Genomic DNA, 21,450 nt, shown 5'->3' with positions numbered 1-21,450 from the left:
GAGGCTTACGAAAAGGGTTCTACTCAAATTGAGGACGACGCAACGAGCTATGGAAAGAAGAATGATAGGTGTAACGTAAAGGCATAAGAAAAGAGCAGATTGGGTGAGGGAACAAACGCGAGTTAATGACATCTTAGTTGAAATCAAGAAAAAGAAATGGGCATGGGCAGGACATGTAATGAGGAGGGAAGATAACCGATGGTCATTAAGGGTTACGGACTGGATTTCAAGGGAAGGGAAGCGTAGCAGGGGACGGCAGAAAGTTAGGTGGGCGGATGAGATTAAGAAGTTTGCAGGGACGGCATGGCCACAATTAGTACATGACCGGGGTTGTTGGAGAAATATGGGAGAGGCCTTTGCCCTGCAGTGGGCGTAACCAGGCTGATGATGATGATGATGACACGTTCTAGCGCCCCCTCGCAAGGTAGGAACCACTGCTGGAGAAGCGAATCGCAGTGCTACGCGCGCGGGTGCAACCAGGCAACGTCGGGCGCAGCAGACAGCTGTCTAGAGAGCAGAACAAGCCGCAGCTCGCCGTCGACGGCGGGCGGACAATTGAGTTCCTTCTCGTGAAAACGACGCAAGGAGACTTCGCCGGGAAGACCCTATAATGCGAGTTGCCGAAAATGGAGCTCCTATGGTGGCACTCGTCCAGCTTACGCTGTGACAGTGCTGCTTGTTCCATGCGCTTTGTGACTTTTTTAGGTACTCGCCGTATGCTTGCACTCTGGGTTTTAGTGGCACGTTGAGAACGTATATGTATCTATAAAAGCACCTCCTCCGTGCATCAGGCGTCAGGCACTGTACATTGTTTCGTCTTTCCGTTTTTAGCACTATTTTTCTCAGTTTTCTGTGCTCATTTATTGTGCAAATATATGTAAATACCAATTTACAGCTTAAATTAAGGCTGAGCATCTGCAACGAGTCTGTCGGTCACTTAATTCGCTTTGCAGTGAGTCGGCCTCGCGGAGTAAAACGTTAGCCATCACAGTAGTAGTTTCCGGGTATTACGGCGCCGTGCGCAATGGTAGCTTATTTGACTTCTTTCTTCAACCTTACCCTCCCAACGTTAACTCCCACTCCCCACAGAAAGACACTTCTCACATTGGGGCACTCATAACATCAGCTTTATTGCGTGTGCGATCGAGTGAATTCATTAGTCACTCCGCATCTACTGCTCGGTCAATTTGCCTCAGAAGCGGGGCTTGCACGCCGCACATGTACAAGTGGACCTTCATTCTGAGCGTTGCCTGACCCCGGCGAATACATTTGGAAGGTTCTGTACAAGCTGCAAAGGATGGATGCCTGCAAAAGAGTGAGTTGTGGCATGAGAATAGAAACATTGAAAACAGCGTAATCTCTGACAAAGATGGATGCCTAAAAACAAGGTAGCGCAATAAACCCTTGTTCGATTCATTTCGCACTAATATGGAAGACTCTATAATTTGCGTTAATAAGAGACACAGATCCTAGAAAAGGTTTGGCTGGAAGCTGTACCTACACCGACATTATATCCTGGTAACGTTGACCCGCTATGTAAGATATTGACAAGAAGAGGCCAGCCGCGTGAAAAATAGTTCACTGTTTTAAAAGCTAAAAACAAGACATTTTCCTAGAAGGATACTTCTTTTAGCCTTTTTGCAGTTTTCTCGCATGTAGTCGATAAGCACGTGGTCTAATCGGCATGTGCCTCTGGGTATGGGTCAGTGGACGCGTGCCCGATTAGAAAACTTGGGTAAATGGATATTTGCCCATTCTTGACCACATCCCCAGAATTGGTATGTGCCACTGTGATAAAATCGGTATGGAAGCCTTAGACGTACTTAGGACTTATCTGACGCACTTCTCTGTGCATACACCGTCCACAGGCGTCATACATGGCATTTGTATCGGTGAGAGAGAGAACCAACAGCTACAGAAGATGATGCCGTGCGCATGTCATGTATCGTCGCTGCTACGTGGAGCTTCGCTTCATTTGGATTTCAACATAGCGTTCGATCTGCCTTTTTTTTCGTAGGCCGCTCCATGTTCTAGAAAAGTGTGGTTACCTAGGCCGGGTAATCACACAGTACGATCTCAGGAGAACACAATCCGCAGGAGAATGAATATTGGCTTTAATCCACATGGTGGACATATCCCTTGTCATGAGCAGCGCCTTCCGGATATCCTTAGAAAGCAATGTTGGTAGACAGTGCATTCCACCAGTGCTAATCTGTAGGACAAACCCTTTGGGCTATAACAGAGAATAATTAAAGGAAACAACAGAATGTGCCATCAATGTGAGACGTACCAGAGAATAATAGGCCTAACATAAACAAATAACAGGACTGGCATATGGCTGAGAGTAGAAAGAAACCTGGATAAATGCTATGTGACACTCTTAGGTGTGTAGTGGTTTTACTGGGACATTCAAGGGACAGGTGAAGGAAGAAGAGGACGTGCGGCTGGCTAGCTGAATCTAATAAGGGAGCGTGATAGGCCAAGTGCAGACCTGCGTGTGCTCTCAAACATTCGCCAACAGCACAGTGACAGAAGCGGAACCGAGCGCCTCACTTCCTCTTGTCTCGAGTCCGAGAGGGGATCGGCCACATTTTAACTGATTGTAGTGACTTGTTCCTGCTATAGGTTGTTGCTTTTTCTTCCTTTCTTTTCCAGGGACCGTGAATGCTGGTCTCCTGTCCCGGCCAGGGCTCGCTCCGGTCAGCTAGTCGTCCCACTGAGTCGGTGCCTTTGGAGTGTTTCCTTGGGAATTGGGGTGAATACCTTGCACGTGGCGCTCGCTCCCACAGATGGTCGATCCATTCGGCTGACTGAATCGGAAAGTTTCCAGGAGAAGCTGCGTTCTATAACGGAACATTTCATTGACAACTCCGAGGTGAGGCGTTTTGTTAAGACCGGCATTCAGTATAAGTCGGCTGATGTCCAGTGCCTCAATGATTTGCTTAACTGCACCATATTCGCGGTCCGTGCTTTCGTGCCACCTTACCTTGCATACGTTAAGGGCATTGTCAATATCACTCCTAAGACTTTCTTGATGATGCTGTCTGCGGTGGGTGTTGTTTCTGTCTACAGATGCAATAGGTCAGTGGGTGATAACCGAGTTCCAAATGAGAGCGTTATTGTATCGTTCGCCGGTTTAACGCGTGCGACTGAGGTATGGCCGTATTTATTCCGAGTGGAGGCGTTGACACCTAGACCACTTCAGTGCCGAAACTGCTGGAGATATGGACACAGTGCGAACGCCTGCAGATCTTCAGCGAGATGCTGCAACTGTGGCACTACTCGCTACTCATCAACCTGCGACATAGATGCACCTAGGTGTTGCTTGTGCGAAGGAATGCATAATGCTACGGATAATTGTCCCGCGCGAAGCCGTGTGATTCAGGCGCTGGAGACTGCTGAGAAACGCCATTGTTCCTGTGCGGAAGCAATAGCAGAAATGAAAGAGCGTGACGTCGGTTACGCAGCCGCTGGATCCCGTCAGTCCACATCACTATAAGCTACAGTTTCGGGCGTAGTCGCCGCAGCTATTGACAAAGCAATGACAGCAGTTACAGAGCGTCTCCTCAATACGTCTGCCGACTGTATTACCGAGATGCCAACTGGCCAAATTCAACAGCCTCTTACAATCGCACTCTTATGCTGTTCTGCTTTTAAATAGTACTTGTGCTCAACATTCAAAACAAACCATCTTTGGCAATCCGACAGAAATTGGGTATGACACTTCCGTGTGTACTCCGCTATCTGCGACTGTGGGGCCCAGCGTCTCATTTGGACACATGAGGCTTGGAACCATTGACAATAGACGCAAGAGTTCCCCACTGTCTCCGCCTGATTCTCCTCAACCTAAGGCGAGAAAGGAAAAAAAGTGCCTACCACGAGCAGGATGCGTTGCCTGCTGCCGTGGAGTTATCCATACTAGCACCACCATTGTATCAGTAAAGGTTCTTCAATGAATGAATTGCGGCTCTATCTCCTCCGGTTACCTTGACCTACTTCCTCTAGTTCATTACCTAATCCCAGATGTTATTTTACTTCAAGAATCCTGGCTTTCGTCACATCAGCGATTTACCAATAATAATTTTTGAACATTTCGTCTAGATCGCCGTAGTAGAGGCGTCGAGCTGTTAGCATTAGTTTCATAAAAATGTATCATAAGGTAACTGTTTCTTTTGAACATGTGTGTTCAGACTGCGAACTTTTAGGATTAGATTCTTTATTGTCTGGTTGCATTGTGTTTACAGCTAATGCGTGATTCCCGAACGAAGGAAACTGCACTGATCACCCGGACTCAGTGTACCGAACTAGTTCATGTAATACTCCTGGCAGAGGATTTTAATTCTCACCCCACTTCATGGGGAATGAAAACGAATGTTTGAAAATTATCATTCACCCGATTCCACAACCTTTTTCTACAATGTCACAACTCAGGTCGAATGACGTTTCTACACGGGCGATCCTCATCGGCATTAGACATGACTTTCTGGACTCCTCAGATGTCTATTTCATCGTGGTATACCTTTGAGAATTGCAGAAGTAGCGATCATTTACCCGTTACACTTGAAATCAGGCTACTATTGTACGGCAAAGACGGTTCATTAATTATAAAAGTTATAGATCAGCAATAAGTTCAGGGTTATCATAGTTGGCCACTCATGATGATCAGTGGCGGGCTGACTTTGTGGTAGTACTTTTAAATTCTGCAATTCAGCCCGCTGAGTTTGCGTTTATGTCTGGCAGCTCGCCGTCAAACTCATCTGGGTGGAATGAAGCAGGTATATGGGCTTACAGGCGGAGAAAAGCAGGATGGAAAAGCCTCCAACACAATCATTCACCAAAAAATTGTGTTGGCTATAAATTCTATGCAGTCTGTTTAAAAGAACTGTGGCCAAAGTAAAAGATGAACAAAAAAACCCATTGCATGCATCTTTGTCAAAACCAGAAAGAAGATCGACACTTTTAGGTTTCGACGGACCAAACCGTATTACAACAGCTATAGTAAAGCTTATTTAACTCTTTCCCTAATGAGCTTTTGGATATAGTAAACTGTTGACTTCAATATACATGAATTCCGGACTCTTAGAAAATTGCAAAAATTGTGCTTTTACTTAAATATCAGCACCTGGGATACGTCTTGGACAATATTTGACGATTTGGCCTTACTGCCAGTCTAGCCAAAGTAACAAAAAAAGTAATTCATGTCCGGCTCAATGAATTCACTTCTTCCCACGGTATTCTATGCTTGAGACAAATAGGATTTAGGCCTCATGCTCCATATGATCAGCTCACGTTGATTCAGAAAGCTGCATTCCACTCGCAGGACTATCAGGAGAATTTTCAGCTTTGGTAACTTTAAACATCGCGAAACCATATGACAGTGTCCAGCGCGGAATTTTAACTTCTAGATTAGCGAGCTGTGCTGTTCCAGCCTACCTAGTGGCCTCGATAGAAGAGTTGCTTTCAGATAGACAATTCTTTTCCTTCAAAGATGGAGTTACATCGGTATGTATAAACTAGACGAGAGGCGTACCACAGGTATCTGTTCTTTCTCCGCTATTATTTCACATTTTTCGACAATTAATTTGCTTCATAGATAGGGTTACATCGGGTACGTATAAACAGACGAGGGGCGTACCACAGGGATTTGTTCTTTCTTCTCTTTTATTTATTATTTTGTTACCGTCTATCCCAGGTCTCTGCTGACGATATGGTATTTTTCACCTCATCACGGGATATCAATATGTTACAAAAAATTTGGCAATCTTATTTGTTTGCACTCGAGTCCTGGTTGGACGGACTGTGTTTTTCCCTTGACGTCGAGAAATGCTCGTTACTTGTGTTTCCATTGACAAATCCCGTTTTCATTACTCTTCATTGTCGAAGTGAGCCGATACCCAAAGTGTAGCTTTGAAGTACTTAGGGATAACATACGATGGTGCTCTAAACTGGCAGAAACAAATCGAAACAATTGGTAATAAAGGAGAACGTGCAATGCAATTACTGCGCCGTTTCAGTAATAAAAAGACCGGTATGCGAAGGGCTACGTTGTTGATGATTTATAACCTTTATGTCCGCCCCATTATCGAATTCGACTGTGTCCTTTGTTCAGGATGTGCTGCATGCAAGCTGAAACCTTTAATACTAATTGAAAGGCAAGGGCTGTGTCTATGTCTTGGGCTGGCACGTTTTTTGGCTAACGACGTGCTTTATCTGGAGGCTGGAATCCTTCCGCTTGAGTCCACGTTTAAGCAACTTACTGTATTGGCTTTTCTCAAGCTATACGATGCACCCCTCTCCCCTTTGCAATCCATCTTCATCAATTCCCCCGATTCATTTTTCAGGACCCATTCGCGCCGTTACCTACAACCACAAGTTGTTTTCGTTTAGACGCTGTTATCAAAACTTGATTTCCGGCTACCGTGCCTGATTTCTCCAAAAACTGATTAGTTAAAGGTCAAAGTGATTATCAGTGACATTTTTGGAAACCCGCACAACTTCTTCTAGCGCGCATACTTAATGGTCTCCTTCCAGATCATCCTAGTACACTTCCGTTTCATTTCGTTATTTCCACGGATGCCACACAAAATGTAGAGATGGCCGGCGTTGGCATCTTTTTCATATAAGCTTAATTGGTCTTTTGATCTCCATCTCTCTGAATATACTCGAATATTTCTTGCACAATTTCTGGCAGTTATTCTAGCTATGAGAAAATTGGGTCCACAGAATTCTTAACCCATTTGGGACCGCTGTACTTTTAAAAGTACAGCTACAATTCCATTTCTTTTTAATTGGAATATGAGTATATCGTTTTGAGTAGTTCGCCATTTCGCCGGCAGGGGGATAGGCAGCACTCTCAAATCAAACAAGTGCGTTCGTAGCGCTCCTCGGAGTATATGTCTACGATCAACTATCGCCAATCCATTCCCGCCAACCGAACAGGTAAGCGGTGATGATCCGTAAGCTTGTCCTCCTGGCTAGAATAATCAATATTTCATGAAACCTTTTTGTATATAGCTTCAGAAAGAGCAGTAGTAAGCATTGAGTGCTGTGAAACTTTTAAAGTTTTCACCCTTTTTGTGTTATATAACAGTAAACCTCGCTGTAATATCTATAGTACAGCGGGACTTCTTGTGTGCACAATGGCAGTCGCTCTTGTAGGCAGCCGATACTATGGATACGGTTCTTTTCTTCAGCAAGAAACCGTTTTTTTTTGTCGGCTCAGCGAAGCACTCGAGGCTGCAGCAGATATTGCTCAGAATAGAGATAGAGGGAAACGTGTTGGCTGACGAGCTAGCCACATCCATCCACGCAAACGCTTCCAACACTTGCACGACTGTCCCTGTAATGGACCTCAAGCCGTCAATAAGAAAAATGCTAAGGGCTTTCTGGCAGCGCTTGTGGGATAAAGAGACAGAAAATAAATTACATGTTATCAAGCCGTATCTAGGCAACTGGCCGCCGGTATCAAAGAATCGCCACACAGAAGTAACACTTTGCAGACTCAGGATAGGACACACATACAGCACACACGCATACCTCTTGTCCGGTGGCGATCCACCCACGTGTGATAAATGTGGTGAGCCACTAACCGTGCTTCACATCCTGCTGCAATGCACTCAATTAGATGCTAATAGGAGAAAGCATTTTCCATTACCACATCGGCAGCTAATTCCATTCCATCCTCAAATGATTATAGGTATAGAACCTCTCTTTAAACATGAATGCCTGTTTCGATTTTTAAAAGATGTACATAGTTTTCATATTATAGCCCCAGGAAATCCGTAGCACAGCCTCTAACAGAGGTTTCTGCTGCGGTAGGTGCAATAAAGAAAGCACCTGCCTCCCAGCCTTTAGGCTCAAATGCCCACCGGAGGCATAAGTGCTAGTTAAATATTCTTGCATTTTAGCTCCATGTCCAGTTATCACGCGTACTATATCCACAGACCACTACATGTATCACTACCATAATTTTATGCTTTATACTATTTTACGCTTTCATGACACTGATCGATTTTAGGCCACTTTACAGCCATGTTACATCCCACCATCGCCACTCACAAATCAGTGCTTAACACAACATTATCAGTCATGGCGCTCTTTGGCCATACCTGGCCCTTGCGCCACTAAACAACACACATCCATCCATCCATCAGAATGCTGGGGATGATGTTGATGTGGTCATGATCCCTCCAGAGGAGGAGGAGGAGGAGCAACATTTATTAAAAAGAAAGGACAAGCAGGTGTCTTTCTGCTTGTGCGGGAGGCGCCCTTAGTCCAGGGCTCCTGCGGCTCTTGCTGTCTCCCGGGCCCGCCGCACCAGTTGCTGCTGGTTACGAGGGTCCGAACTAGTCAGCACGGCCTCCCACTGCTCGGGTGTGGGGTTGGGTATTTGCGGGGCCGCCTTCACGTTGGGGCACGCCCATGTGGTGTGACATAGGGAGGCGTATTCATTGCAAAGGGGACATTTGTATGAATATAGTGTAGGGTGTATTGCGTGTAGTCTGCTTAAATGGGGGTATGTGTTGGTTTGTAGTTGTCGCCATGTTACGGCATCTTCACGTGAGAGGGTCTTGTGTGGAGGCGGGTATTGTCGTCTGTTCAATCTGTGGTGTTGTAGTATGGCGTTGTATTGTAAAGGTACGGGCTCCATGGATGCGGCCGTATCCCTCTCTTGTGGCGCCCGGGAGGCATGAGCTCGGGCTACAGCGTGCGCACGCTGATTTCCACGGAGGGACTCGTGTCCTGGAGTCCACACTATTTCAACGTCCGGGAATTGGGAGGCTTGTTTGAGGAGTCGGTGGGCGATTGAAGATATTCTGCCTCTCGCGTAGCTACGGCAAGCTGCCTGGGAGTCAGTAATAATTGTGACGTACTCGTTGGTTGGACTAGAGGTGATGGCCAAGGCGATAGCTGTCTCCTCCGCTACGAGGGCGCTGGCAGTGCGGACCGTCATCGAGACCACCTCTTGTAGGTTATAGTCGACAACGCTGGCCGTCATGGCTGCTTTTTGGGGGTACTGCGCGGCATCTGTGTACAGTGTGGTGGGGAGACTGCCATATTTTGCCTGTAGAGTTTTTGCGCGAGCTTGGCGACGATCGGCATGATGTTCCGGGTGCATGCTTCTGGGGATAGGGGCTACCTTGATGTGTTCCCGGAAGTTGGGGGCCAGATGAATTGCTTGTTCGTGGCCTTTGCCGTGTGTGGGGTACCCTAGGCGCGCTAGGACTGTTCTTCCTGTTGGTGTAAGGGCTAGTCGTTCTCGTTGGCTTGTGAGGTGGGCGTCTATAATTTCTCTTATATTATTATGGACTCCTAGGGCTTCAAGCTTGAGTGTCGCTGTTCCCGGTGGTAGGCCGAGCGCTTGCTTGTAGGCTTTCCGAAGAAGTACGTCTAATTGATCTAGTTCCTTGGGAGTGAGGGGCAAGTACGGGGCAGCGTAGGCAATGCGGCTGATTATCAGGGCCTGGACGAGCTGTAGAATGTCGTCTTCTTTCAGTCCGTATTGTTTGGTTGTGATACGGCTGACCATTCGCATGATTTGGAAGGTTGTCTGCTTGAGACGTTGGATGGTGTATGCGCCTCCTCCGTCCTGTTGTATGTGGAGTCCGAGAATGCGGACGCGGTTTACTGTGGGTATTTCTTTGTCGTCGAGGGTGAGTTTGATGTGGGGTAGTTCACTGAGTTTTCTTCGTGATTTCTGTCGAACGACTAACAGTTCTGACTTCTCGGGAGAGCACCGGAGACCACATGTTTTTGCATATTGCTGTACGACGTCGGTCGCTTGTTGAAGGGCGTCTTGTTTCTCTCCTTCGGAACCAGTGGTGGTCCAGATAGTAATGTCATCGGCGTATATTGCATGCCTAATTCCTGGTATTGCATTGAGTTTGTCAGGTAGTTTCATCATAGCAATATTGAAAAGGGTGGGCGATATAACAGCACCTTGTGGGGTTCCTTTGTTGCGAGTAGGTAACGTCGGCGTTCTGAGTGAGCCAATGCCTATTGTGGCCGTGCGGTTGCTTAAAAAGGCGCGTATATAATTGTAAGTATTACGACCACACTTAGTGAGGCTTAGGTTTGTAAGGATGGTATGATGAGCCACATTGTCGAAAGCGCCCTTGAGATCGAGTGCTAAAATCGCTCCGGTGTTGTGCGGTGAGATGCGTTCAAGGACTTGTTCCTTCAGCTGAAGAAGGATGTCGTGGGTAGAAAGGTGGGGCCGGAATCCGAACATTGTTTCGAGAAAGAGGTCGCTGGATTCTAGGTAAGGTTGAAGCCGGTTCAAAATGACATGTTCCAGAAGCTTGCCTAGGCATGAAGTCAGTGAGATCGGTCTCATATTGTCTAAGCTGGAGAGTTTGCCTGGCTTCGGAATGAGTATGATGTCCGCGTGCTTCCAGTCTGCTGGTAGCGTACCCGCTTCCCAGTGATGATTAAAGAGGTCAGTAAGAGATTGAATGGTGCCATCATCCAGATTGCGCAGGAGCTTGTTATTTATTTTGTCCTTGCCTGGGGTGGTGTTTCGTGTGAGTGCATGGAGTGCTTGTTGCACCTCAGTGATAGTGATCGGCTTGTCGAGGTCGTAATTGTCGCTCCCGCTGTAGGTTGGAGGTTGTCCTTGTGGGGGTTCGAAATCGCCTATGTACCGCGCCCGCAACTCCTCCAGGATTTCGTCATCAGAACCCGGATGGTTGTGGAGGATACGTTGAATTGTTTGCCGGCTAATTGCCTTGCTTTGTGTGGGGTCAAGAAGATGGCGTAGCAGCGACCATGTTTTGGCCGTGCTAACATTACCCTGCAACTTGTTGCATAGTTGTCGCCAGTTGTGACGGGTGAGCTCCCCAGCATAACATTCCGCGGTTGCCGTGAGTTTCGCTATACGTAGTTTCAATTTACGATTATGTTTTTGGCGCTTCCATCTCCTAACAAGGCCTCGACGTGCTTCCCAGAGGTGAAGAAGGTGCGGGTCTACGGCCGGTATGTCTGTGGTGAGTGTGATCTGTTTTGAATGTCTGGCTACGTCTTCTTGGAGCTCTCGTACCCACTGTTCGAGATCCGTAATACCGGTTGAGGAGTCATCCGCTCGCTCTTTGCGAAAAGCTGTCCAATCTGTGAGCGTTGTCTTTTTTATCGGGTGGCGTGCATGCGTAACGTTCAATGTGGTGGCAAGTATGCAGTGGTCACTGCCCAGAGTTTCCTCCGTGTTGTGCCAAGCAGCTTGCTGTATCCCTTTAGTGAGGGTGAGGTCAGGGCATGTATCTCGGGAGACGCTGTTTCCTAGACGTGTGGGGTATGCGGGAATGATCCCTCCAGACGCATCAGTAGAAACAGATGATGAGGAATGCGACGAAGACTGTATGGGTACTATGCCAGTGAATGATGTTTCTGATAAGGACTTTTTTTCGGTTTAGTACGCTAGTAGCGCCTAGCTAGGCACTTTGCTTATTCTCCTTGTTCGGCGTCAATGACCGCGGTACCAACAAACACTATTTTTCTTCGTTAGTTTCATCCGTAGTAGCCTCTACGGTATGTAGCGGGGCTGAAGCGGGGACAATCGGACAGGGCTTGGAATATACGAGGGTTGGTGTTTCAGTGTGGGAGGGGAGGCAGTGTGCACGGTGAATGTTTGCATCCCTTTGCGCAGATGTCTCCGACTGTACTCCGATGCACCTTCAAGGTGCAGTTCACCCTGCGCGGGAGCAGGTTCTTACCGATGTCACGGCTTCCTGTTATCAGCGAAACAGACTATGAGATATAGCCTTCGAAATCGCGTAAATCCTTTACATCAAACCACTTTTTTTACAGGGAAACTCGAAGTTCATTGGTATCGAAATGAAGAAGAAGATGACGAGTGCGCCTTGAGTTGAAGCGCGCGAAGGTTCCTGCCGTCAACTGGACCAGGAATCAACCTGAATAAACCTGGGAGAATTCAACTGACAGGGCAGCGGAGCGCAAAGCCATGTTGCGGTCTCTCTACAACGGTTATTCTCCGGGTCAAGTATTCAGCATCATTCTTTATGATACAATACTCATTCATATAGTAATACAGACTGGCAAGTATGCAAAGCAGAAAAATGAACACGGCTTTGCTCTCGATTTGGATGATCTCAAGAGGTTCATCGGTATTCTTTTGCTGTCTGGCTACCATAGGCTCCCTCGTCAGAAATCTTACGGGTGGCTTGATGAAGATGTTGGAGTGCCCTACGTAGCTACGCGCATGAGCCGAAATAGATTTCTTGAGATAACATTTTTGCACCTAGCCAACAATGACTTGATTGGGGAGACGACTTATCGGATGTGCGAAATACGTCCCCTCATGAACCTACTGAACGAGCGCTTTCAGCAGCATGGTATCTTCCACCGCAGCCGTTCTATAGATGAGTCTATGGTAAAATATTTTGGACACCATCCTTCCAAACAATTTATGCGTGGCAAGCCAATTCGCTGTGGGTACAAGAACTCATGATGTGCAGTTCTGACGGCTACTGTTATGGTTTTGATACCTACTGTGGTAAATCTCTGAACTCTGATAAGAATCCGCTGGGAACTCGCGTTGTTCTCTCTCTGCTTGAGGCACTCACTGATCCTAGTGACGACATATTCTTTTACGACAATTTTTCGACAAGTCGGAATGTCCTTGTTACTCTTCGTGAAGAGGGGTTTAGGGCAACAGGCATTCTTCGCGACAACCGGCATATAAAGTCCCGTCTTCCAGCTAAAAAAGAAATGAAAGAAAAGCAAAGAGGAGAATTTTTTTATTATTTCGACCCCGTCGGTGAGGTTCTCCTCGTAAAGTGGAACGACAGCAGTGTTGTAAAAACGGCTACGAACTACGACGGTATTTGACCCACGTCCTTTGTAAAGCAGTGGTCGTCTGCAGTTCCCGAAAGGGTGAATGTTCCGCAACCGACGCTGTTCAACAGCTATAGCAGCGGCATGGGAGGCGTAGACCTCTTAGATCAAGCCGTAAACAACTATAGAGTTGGCATTCGCGGCAAAAAGTGGTGGTGGCCTTTGTTTACGCAAATGCTAAACGTAGCCGTGGTGAATACATGGAAAATTTATCAAGTGGTTGCAGAGGAGCCAATCGACCTCCTTGCGTTTCAAAAAAATGTCACGCGGTATTACCTGCGTCTCGGCACAAAACATAACGCCACTCGCACACGGCCAGCCTCCATCGTAGGTGACATTGTAATTGACAACGGAAGCCACTTTCCAAATAAATTAGAAAAGCCGCCGCGGTGCCAATATTGCCACAAAAGGTCGATGTAGGCATGTGTGAAGTGCAATGTTGAAACACGAGTGCTTCAACAAGTTTTATGCACCCAAGAACAGCATGGAGCAAGTGTTTGTTTTGCAATGGGAAGAACACAGCGTACTATAAAAAGTACACCTCTATAAGTTTTGAAGGAATAAAGATATTTTTCCTGATACTGAAGGAATTTCCTCTATCTACTAAAGAGACGTGGTACACCAAAAATCAACAGAATTGGTCGTGTAGATTTTTCTTGGTCCCTAATGGGTTAAGTATTAGTTGTTACTGCTGCGCTTTCCGTTGGTACTCATTTACTGCTAATAATCGTGACACCTTATTTAGTATATTTTTCACGCTTGCCCCGAACAATTTGTCCGAAGCCCTCTTTGTCTGGGTCCCCGCTCAATAAAACAATCTTATTAAATGAACCGCCTGACTCGCTCGCATCCTCATCACTAAATGGGCCAGTCTTGAATATTCTTCCTGATTTCGCTTTTATAAGAGCTAGATTTAAACATCTTTTAATTTTAAATTGTAATTTTTCATCCCTAACTTCAGCAGATATTTCCGACACCTAAATTTCCGGTGAAACATGATCAAATCCTTTTCACGGCAATGTGTGGTGACATTAACAAGTTTCCGCTGTAGTATTCCCCGCGTAAATTTTTACCTCCATAGATCTTGTTTATCCATAGCTAATCTCTGTTCTTTTTGCAATGAGCCAGAAACTATGGACCATTCCTTTTTTTTCTTACCGCTGCTTCTCCTCCCTCCGCAGAATGTTCCTCTTATTTCCAACTAGTAAGCTGGTGTTAGCGCTTACTGCACCAAACATCTTGTCCTATGGCACCTGTCAATTAGGCACAAGCCAAGGGTCAATAATTACTGCTATACATAAGCTCATTGAAGCGTCGGGAAGGTCTCGCTGCTAAGGTTCCGACTGTAGGATGCTTTACTGTATTTTCATTGTATCCTAAATTTATGTGTAGGCCCTCTATAAATTTCTATTAGCATTTAGTTGCCTAATGGTTCGTTTCAGATGTACGCCTTTACCACCTTTCCATATTTTATTACAATAATTTTTTAATCAGCCCAGTGTGGCCTATCCCCCCTGTAGGTGCGAGCCATGTTTTGAGGCACAGCAACAATCTTGATAGGCGCTCAGCAGATCAATGCCGTCGCGTCTAACTCTACCTGGCTTGTCAATAAACGCCTTTCGTGGGCGTAACAGAGTGGTGGAGTGTGCGGAGTACGAGGCAACGTACGACGGAGTGGAAACACCTAGAACTCCGCCGGAGCCGCCGTCTTGTCGGTCTCTTGCCATCGACCTTCCCCATGGCTCAGGAGGGAGATGGACAAAGGCCAGCTGTAGTTATACGTGCTCAAAAGTCAGCGCCGGTTGGACCTTTGCAGCACCACATGGAACCAGGCTGGTTCGCGGGACAAGCGGGCGAAGATGTTGACGAGTGGCCGAGGCACTACGCCAAGGTAAGCCGCTACAACCATTGGGACTGTCACTCAGCTTGAATATGTCGTACTGTTTCTGAGTGAGGCAGAGCTGATGTGGTACGAAAACCACGAAGACTGCCTAACGACGTCGGAGCGCTTCGTTGAAGAAATTAAGAAGTGTTTTGGCGATCGCTACGCCAAACAGAAACGCGCGGAGCGAACACAAGCTCAGAGTTCAAGCTCCTGGAGAAACGTCACCACATACATAGAAGCGATCCTCACGCTCTGCAACATAGCAAATTCACAGATATCTGAGGAAGACGGAGTCGGACATCTGAAAGGAATTGCAGATGTCTACAATTTCCTGATAAGCCGGGAACACGTTGATTCAGTCTCAGATGTCGTGCGTCACGGCCGCACGTTTGAGACGTTGAAGACACGTCGCACTACGTCATAATCTGAACGCCTGGCGAAAGTGACAACTGTTGCCAGCATCAATGAGAGCCCGTCCGCCGATCTTTTGTCTACTATACGGCAGCTCGTGCGTGAAGAACTGCTGCGACACTAGGTACTTGCGCCCAACGTTTTACAACAAAGTGATGCTTATTCCCCGCAGCACATGGTGCCTGCACCACGCGGCGCTTCGTGGCAACAGGCGTTGTGTGTCACGGCCACCAACCCCAGAGGAGCGCCATGGCATCCGTCGGTATGTCTCACACACGTCAACCACAGAGGAGTTCCTTGGCCACGTAAGGGCATATTTACGCCCGAACATTGACTTGGACAACACCCTCGCCCCGGCAGGTTTGCACGCAGACCGACTGTCCCTCCTGTGCAGGAGGCTCAGCCAGTTCACTCTGCTACACCACCCCCCAGGTATGAGCGCTCCGAGTAGTAGTGCTTCGATCGTCGTTTGCGTATGTGCTATAGCTGTGGCGACTTTGGTCACATTGCCAGGTATTCCAATCGCCGCAACCACCGAGGCTCGACCGATCGGTGATATCTAGGCGGTACCGCGCTCCACTTGGCGCAACCTATTCGCCCTCGCACATATATCCAGGAAGCTTGCCTCACCAGCACCCGGAGCCGCTGCGGAACAGTTCTCCAGCATTTGATCACAGCTTGACACCACCACCCGCTCTTCGCGTAAGCCGGTTGCCGTCTCCGCGGTGTCGTTACCCGTCGCGACTTCGGGAAAGCTAGCCAGCGCGGCATTTGGAGGCGAGTTCGCTGGACAATCTTCGACGTCGACAGCGATACCTCCACCCATTTGTATGTTAGGAATAAGGTGACTGCACTAACTGACGGAGTTTCATCACTGGCCTTAGTGCACAGGGGAAGAACGGTTTCAGTGATGAGTCTTGCATTTAAAAGCCTCCTAGGACGAAAAGTGATGTTTGGCTGGAACCGTGCCGATACGTTTCGCGGAGTGCGCGGGGAGTTTATCCTGTCGGGGTGTGCAATGTAAACGTTATCTTGGGGTGGTAAAATATTTAACGCAGAGTTTGCTGTTCTACCTCATTCTACGCATGACGTAATCATGGGCCTTGATTTTTTGAAGCTGTGCGGTGTCATTGTCGGTTGAAGAACAGGAGAAATAAATGTAGGTACGAGCTTTTCTGTTGCATCTATGGAAGGCCCGCCATATCACGAAAGCCTGCTTTGTGTATCCAGGGGTACAGTTGTGCCTCCGTTATTCGCAATGTGTGTTTCAGTCGCCTTTTTAGCTACCGCCGACGGAACGTTTCATGCTACAGTGGTGCCCGCTCATCTGAGCTACATCAAGAGGAATGTGCTGATACCCTATTGCACGCTGTCAGTTGTTCAGGGGCGCATTAGCTTAGGGACCGTAAATTGTTCCATTGAACCTGCAATACTACAGCAGGGTCTGAAACTTGCCGCCTGCCATGAAGATCAATTGCTGTTACTCGCCATTCTTACAGAGGCCCCTGATTGTTAGGATGAATGCCATTTCGTTAATCCATGCCCTGCTCCTCAGTCCTAAACTCTAGCTATGGTGAACACGTCACTCAGCACTAGCCAGCGTCATGAAGCGGCGAATATTCTAAAACATACCGGACTGTTTCGCAGCAAGAGGGGCCACCATCGCTTCCTCCTTCTCGTATACGCGATCCCATAGATGCAGGATCCGCCAAACCTTCGCGACAGAAGTCGTCCAATCTCAACATCGGAGCCCACGATGATCAATGACCAAGGCCGCGAAATGCTGAATAAGAATGCAGTCTAAGAAACCTCTAGTCCGTGGGCAGCGCAGTGATTCTGGTGAAGAATAAACATGGTACATGACCATTTTCTATTGACTACCACCGCCTCAACACCATCAGTAAAAAGGACGTAGATCCTCTTCCGCGTATGGATGATGCTATCGACTTCCTTTCATCAGCGTCTCACTTTTCCTGTGTTGACTTGAGGTCAGGTCACTGGCAAATTCCTAATGCACAAGGAAGACGAGCAGAAAACAGCATTTGTAACACCAGATGGACTTTCTTTAATTTAATGTGATGCTGTTCGGGCTCTGTAATGCGCCTATAGAACTTTAGAGCGCTTTATGGACAGCATCCTGCGTGTTTTGAAGTAGGAAATATGCATGCGCCATCCAGACGATGTAGTGAATTTCGGGTAGACGTTCAGTGATAAAAAACGCGCGTCTCGATCTTCTGCTAGACTGCTTGGGCAAAGCAAGTGTGCTCGTCAACTCGAAGAAATGTCATTTTGAAGAGCCCCAAGCACTGGTTCTGGGCAATCCAGTAGATAAGGACGGCATACGACCCGATCCAGCGAACACTGATACGGTGGAAGCTTCAAGCAACCTCGCCATGTAAAAGATCTACGCAGTATTCTGGTGCTTTGCTGATACTCCCGCCGGTTTATTCGTGGATTTGCTAACACCGCGTATCCGCCGACATGCCTCTTCCAGAACAGCGTTCCCTTTGAATGGACCCCTTACTGTGAGGCTAGTTTTCGTGAGCTGAAATTTCTTCTCACGTTCCATCCCATTCTTCGACACTTCGACCATACTGCTCCCACAGAAGTTCGTACAGATGCTAACGGTACTGGCATCGGCGCGGTCCTTATCCAACGTGTCTACACCAAAGACCACGTCGCCACCTATGCGAGTCGCTCTTTAAGTAAGTCTGAGCGCAACTATACCGTCACAGAGCAAGACTGTCTTCCAGCAATTTTGGCAGTACAGCGCTTCCGGTCATGCCTGTACGGGCGCCCCTGCATCGTGATGATAGACCACCATTCTCTCTGCTAGCTGGTTAACCTCCGTGATCCGTCAGGCCGGCTTGCGCGTTGGACACTCCGTTAAGAGGAATATGACTTTACCCTTTCTTATAGAAGCGACCGACGGCACACCGACGCTGACTGCCTCGCGCATGCCGCTTCCAACGACGGAGTGCGACGCGGACAACTTCGACCGATGTGTCGCATTACTGGAGCCCGGTTTTTCTCACATAAATATCTTCAAGGTCTGGCAACAAAAAGACAGAACTTTAGAGCCACTTCTCACTACTGTAGGGAAACCAGCACCATCCAGTCGTTTCTGCGTCCGTGATGGGGTTTTGTACAAAAAAAAAAACCTATTCTGCTATAGGCTCACGATATCTTCTGGTGGTCCCGGAGAGTCTCCGTGTCTCAACATTTCACGCAATGCATGACGGTCCCAGATCTGCACGAACGCTCTACCTCGTTCACGAAAGGTTCTACTGGCCTAAAATGCGACAGACGACCGGCCAGTACGTGTCCAGTTGCAGCGAGTGTCAACATCACAAGGGTCTTACGAGTGCACCTCCTGGTCGACATCCAGTGCCACCTCCCAGCACTCCGTTTGAACAAGTCAACATCGACGTCCTTGGTCCTTTCCCGCGGTCATCTGATAGGAATCGCTGTATTGTCTTGTTCGCCAATCACTTTACACGCTACTGTGAGACAGCTGCGATACCATCTGCTACTGAAACCGAAGTGCGTATTTTTGTGCTGCGTTTTGTCATTCTCCGACATGGACTTCCCAGTCATCATGGGCGATCGTGGGCAACAGTTCACTGCAGACGTGGTCGAGGAGATGCTTCGTCTGTGTGCTTCAAGTTTTTGACATTCCACCCCGTACCATCCACAATCAAATAGCCTTACGGAATGCACTAACAAAACTTTTACTAGCATGCTGTCTGTGCATGTCACGTCAGATTACAAGAACTGGGACAGCATGATACCTTTAATTACGTATGCATTTAACACCTCACAGCACGAAATTACGGGCTACAGTTTCTTATTACTTATTTATTCTCGCCGGCCTCCTTATACACTAGACACTATCCTCGCATTTTCAAGCCGCGACAATCTTATTATATGAGAGACCGTCTGGGGCCCGATGACTTGCTGCTTTTGCACTCTTCCTTCAAAAGACAGCTCGAAGGCACGCTACGTCCGCCGACGGCAACACGTGATATATAACCCTAGCGACTAAGCGTAGCTTGGCAAACTAACGAGAAAACGTGGATTATGTGAAAAACTGCTGGCCCAATTAGACTACCGCATAGCATCGCTCACATCAAATGGCCGACGGTCAGCAAAGACTGAACTTTCGCATGTCGCCCGTTTGAAGCCCTTTATTTGTCGACAGCCTATTTGACTTGCCCGGGGGGGCTTCTTCTGCGCGGAGGCAAACGTGACACTCTTACGTGCGTAGTGGGTTAACGCCTCTACGCTATGTGGGGCATCCAAGACATGTGAAGAAAAAATACGACGTGCAGCTCGCTAGCCGAATCTCGATAGGCGCACAGCTGATCAAGGCCGTCGCGTTTAACTCTACCTGGCTTGTCAATAAACGCCTTTGGCGGGCATAACAATGTTGCAATTCGGATTAATAGCAACGGATGGAGCTTGACAGGTCATGGAGTATGTGTAGAACAGATGAACACTGGTCTCTTTGAAGGATAGAATTGGTTCAAACACAACGGATATAGTCAGGGCTACGAGGGGAATCGTAAGGCGTGCTGAGAGGCGTCCTTGTTCAATTAATGAAGCCCTCAGAGAGTAGAGCACCGCAGCGAGAGGTCACAGATCTCGGGCAATGCAGGCACAAGGCTTCCACCAACTCGTCGTCGTCCTCTTTCTCGAAACAGTGCATATTGCTCGTTCTCCTGTAGTAAAGCAGATACGCGGTGAACAAATTTGCATGCAGGCCTGTTGCATGCAACTAAATTTACATGCAAGTTGCATGCAACTAATGCAAGCCAAGAGTAAGCGAAGGGAATTAGCATACCTCCTGCAGTGGATCTAAATAAAATCTCTACCTAAAGAGATTTTATCTAAAGGATATAAATGATTCTGTTCTTTAGATATCTATGTATCTAAAGAATCTAAAGCAAGGCCGAAGTGAACCGAAGTGACGAGAATATTTCGCAACTATGTAACGGACGGCACGAATCAATGACGTCAGACGAGCGCGAATGTCTTCATTTCTTATCTCGTATTCTTTAGTCTCGAAATACCCTCCGTATCAAGTAGTCACCATAGTGCAGTTTAGACCGTCTTAGACCGTCTTCTCCTAGCCGTACACGTGCTCTTTCCCCCACAGCACGTTTTTTTTGCTGGACTAGTTGGTACCCCCATTACAGCCAAAAAAAAATATAATGATGGCGCAAACACACAAAAACACATCAGCACAGCCACGCGCACGCATAAAACGAGCTATGCACACAAACACACGCGCACACGCAAACACGTGCACACAAATACGCACGCAAGAACACACAAGTATGCGCACAAACGCACATAAATAAACACGCACGCGCTAACGAAAACACACACACAACCGCTCACAAACAGAAAGAGAGGGTAGCGCACAACTTACTCGCAATGCCGTCGCAACGAACATTAATTGTGGCATGGAAACGAAAGCCTTGTTGACGTCGTACTGGAACGAAAAGAAAACCGAGGCCACTTAACGCAAGCTCTCGAATCATGCTACAAGTTCGTACATTTATGATAATGCACGACCAGACCTAAATAGCTAAGCCGAATAATTGAGAGTTTGCATTTAGAGGCCCCCATCTGGCAACCTTGACTTATTCCCTACATTCACCTGCCCGCGAAAGATCATGTGGCGTGGACCATGCCCACGCAGTGAGGCATGCAGGCAACGATAAGTCTAAGGACGTACGCTCTGTAGAAATCCTCGTATTTTATGTAGCATAATTAATATAATTATCATTATTTGGCTTGAAAACCTATGTACACTAGGCAGGAAATTGGAAGCGAGGAGTAGGCTGGCAACTGCCACCGGAAGGGGCACAACGCATGCCTACTCTTTAGAAGGGACCTGAAAGAAACGTAGATAGAAATAGAAGATAGGAAGAAGGGGATGGATCAGGAAATAAATAATAATATGACAAATCTAAAATAATTAAGCAGAACACACAGTACAGGTCACGGACAGCAGGCACTCAATGCAAGTAACGCCACTAAAAATGTCGAAATAGAAGAAATAGTGTTTGAGGTCAGGTCACCCGAAAAGAGAAATAGGCTACAAACGCAAAACCTAAGTCAAATTTCTTTAGAAAACTAAGTAGAGCGCGATGAGCCTGATCGCGTGGAGACGCACAACCACTGCGGTACAAACATTCGTCGAGTGTCGTACACCGCAGGCCAAGGAGGTGATAGACCCTCACTAGCGATGTGCGCTGCCCAATGAAAGTGGCGTCTTGAATATGTAAAAGCGCAAG

At 47.4% G+C, this 21,450-nt stretch overlaps 1 protein-coding gene and 1 pseudogene across 2 annotated transcripts in view; one reads left to right on the top strand and one right to left on the bottom strand.

Annotated features, from left to right (window-relative positions):
- Positions 1-1,109: 1,109 nt before the first annotated feature.
- The window catches only part of LOC135909829 (uncharacterized), an 81,585-nt gene continuing 61,244 nt past the window's right edge, over positions 1,110-21,450 (bottom strand). Inside the window, exons 6-7 of one of the 2 annotated variants that reach the window (XM_065441875.1) lie at positions 20,580-20,642; positions 1,110-1,305 (exon numbers count right to left, since the gene is read on the bottom strand). In XM_065441875.1, the coding sequence (XP_065297947.1) occupies positions 1,183-1,305; positions 20,580-20,642 (186 nt within the window). In that variant the 3' untranslated portion in view covers positions 1,110-1,182. Of the gene's footprint in view, positions 1,306-19,345; positions 19,867-20,579; positions 20,643-21,450 lie in introns of those variants that run through there. The other variant, XM_065441876.1, reaches the window with a different exon arrangement.
- Positions 7,171-15,596, top strand: LOC139055003 (piggyBac transposable element-derived protein 2-like; annotated as a pseudogene).

Source organism: Dermacentor albipictus, chromosome 1 (assembly GCF_038994185.2).
Source record: "Dermacentor albipictus isolate Rhodes 1998 colony chromosome 1, USDA_Dalb.pri_finalv2, whole genome shotgun sequence".
Lineage (NCBI taxonomy): Eukaryota > Metazoa > Arthropoda > Arachnida > Ixodida > Ixodidae > Dermacentor > Dermacentor albipictus.
Note: the sequence above shows the minus strand (reverse complement) of the source record. Positions and strands in the feature narration are given on the sequence as shown.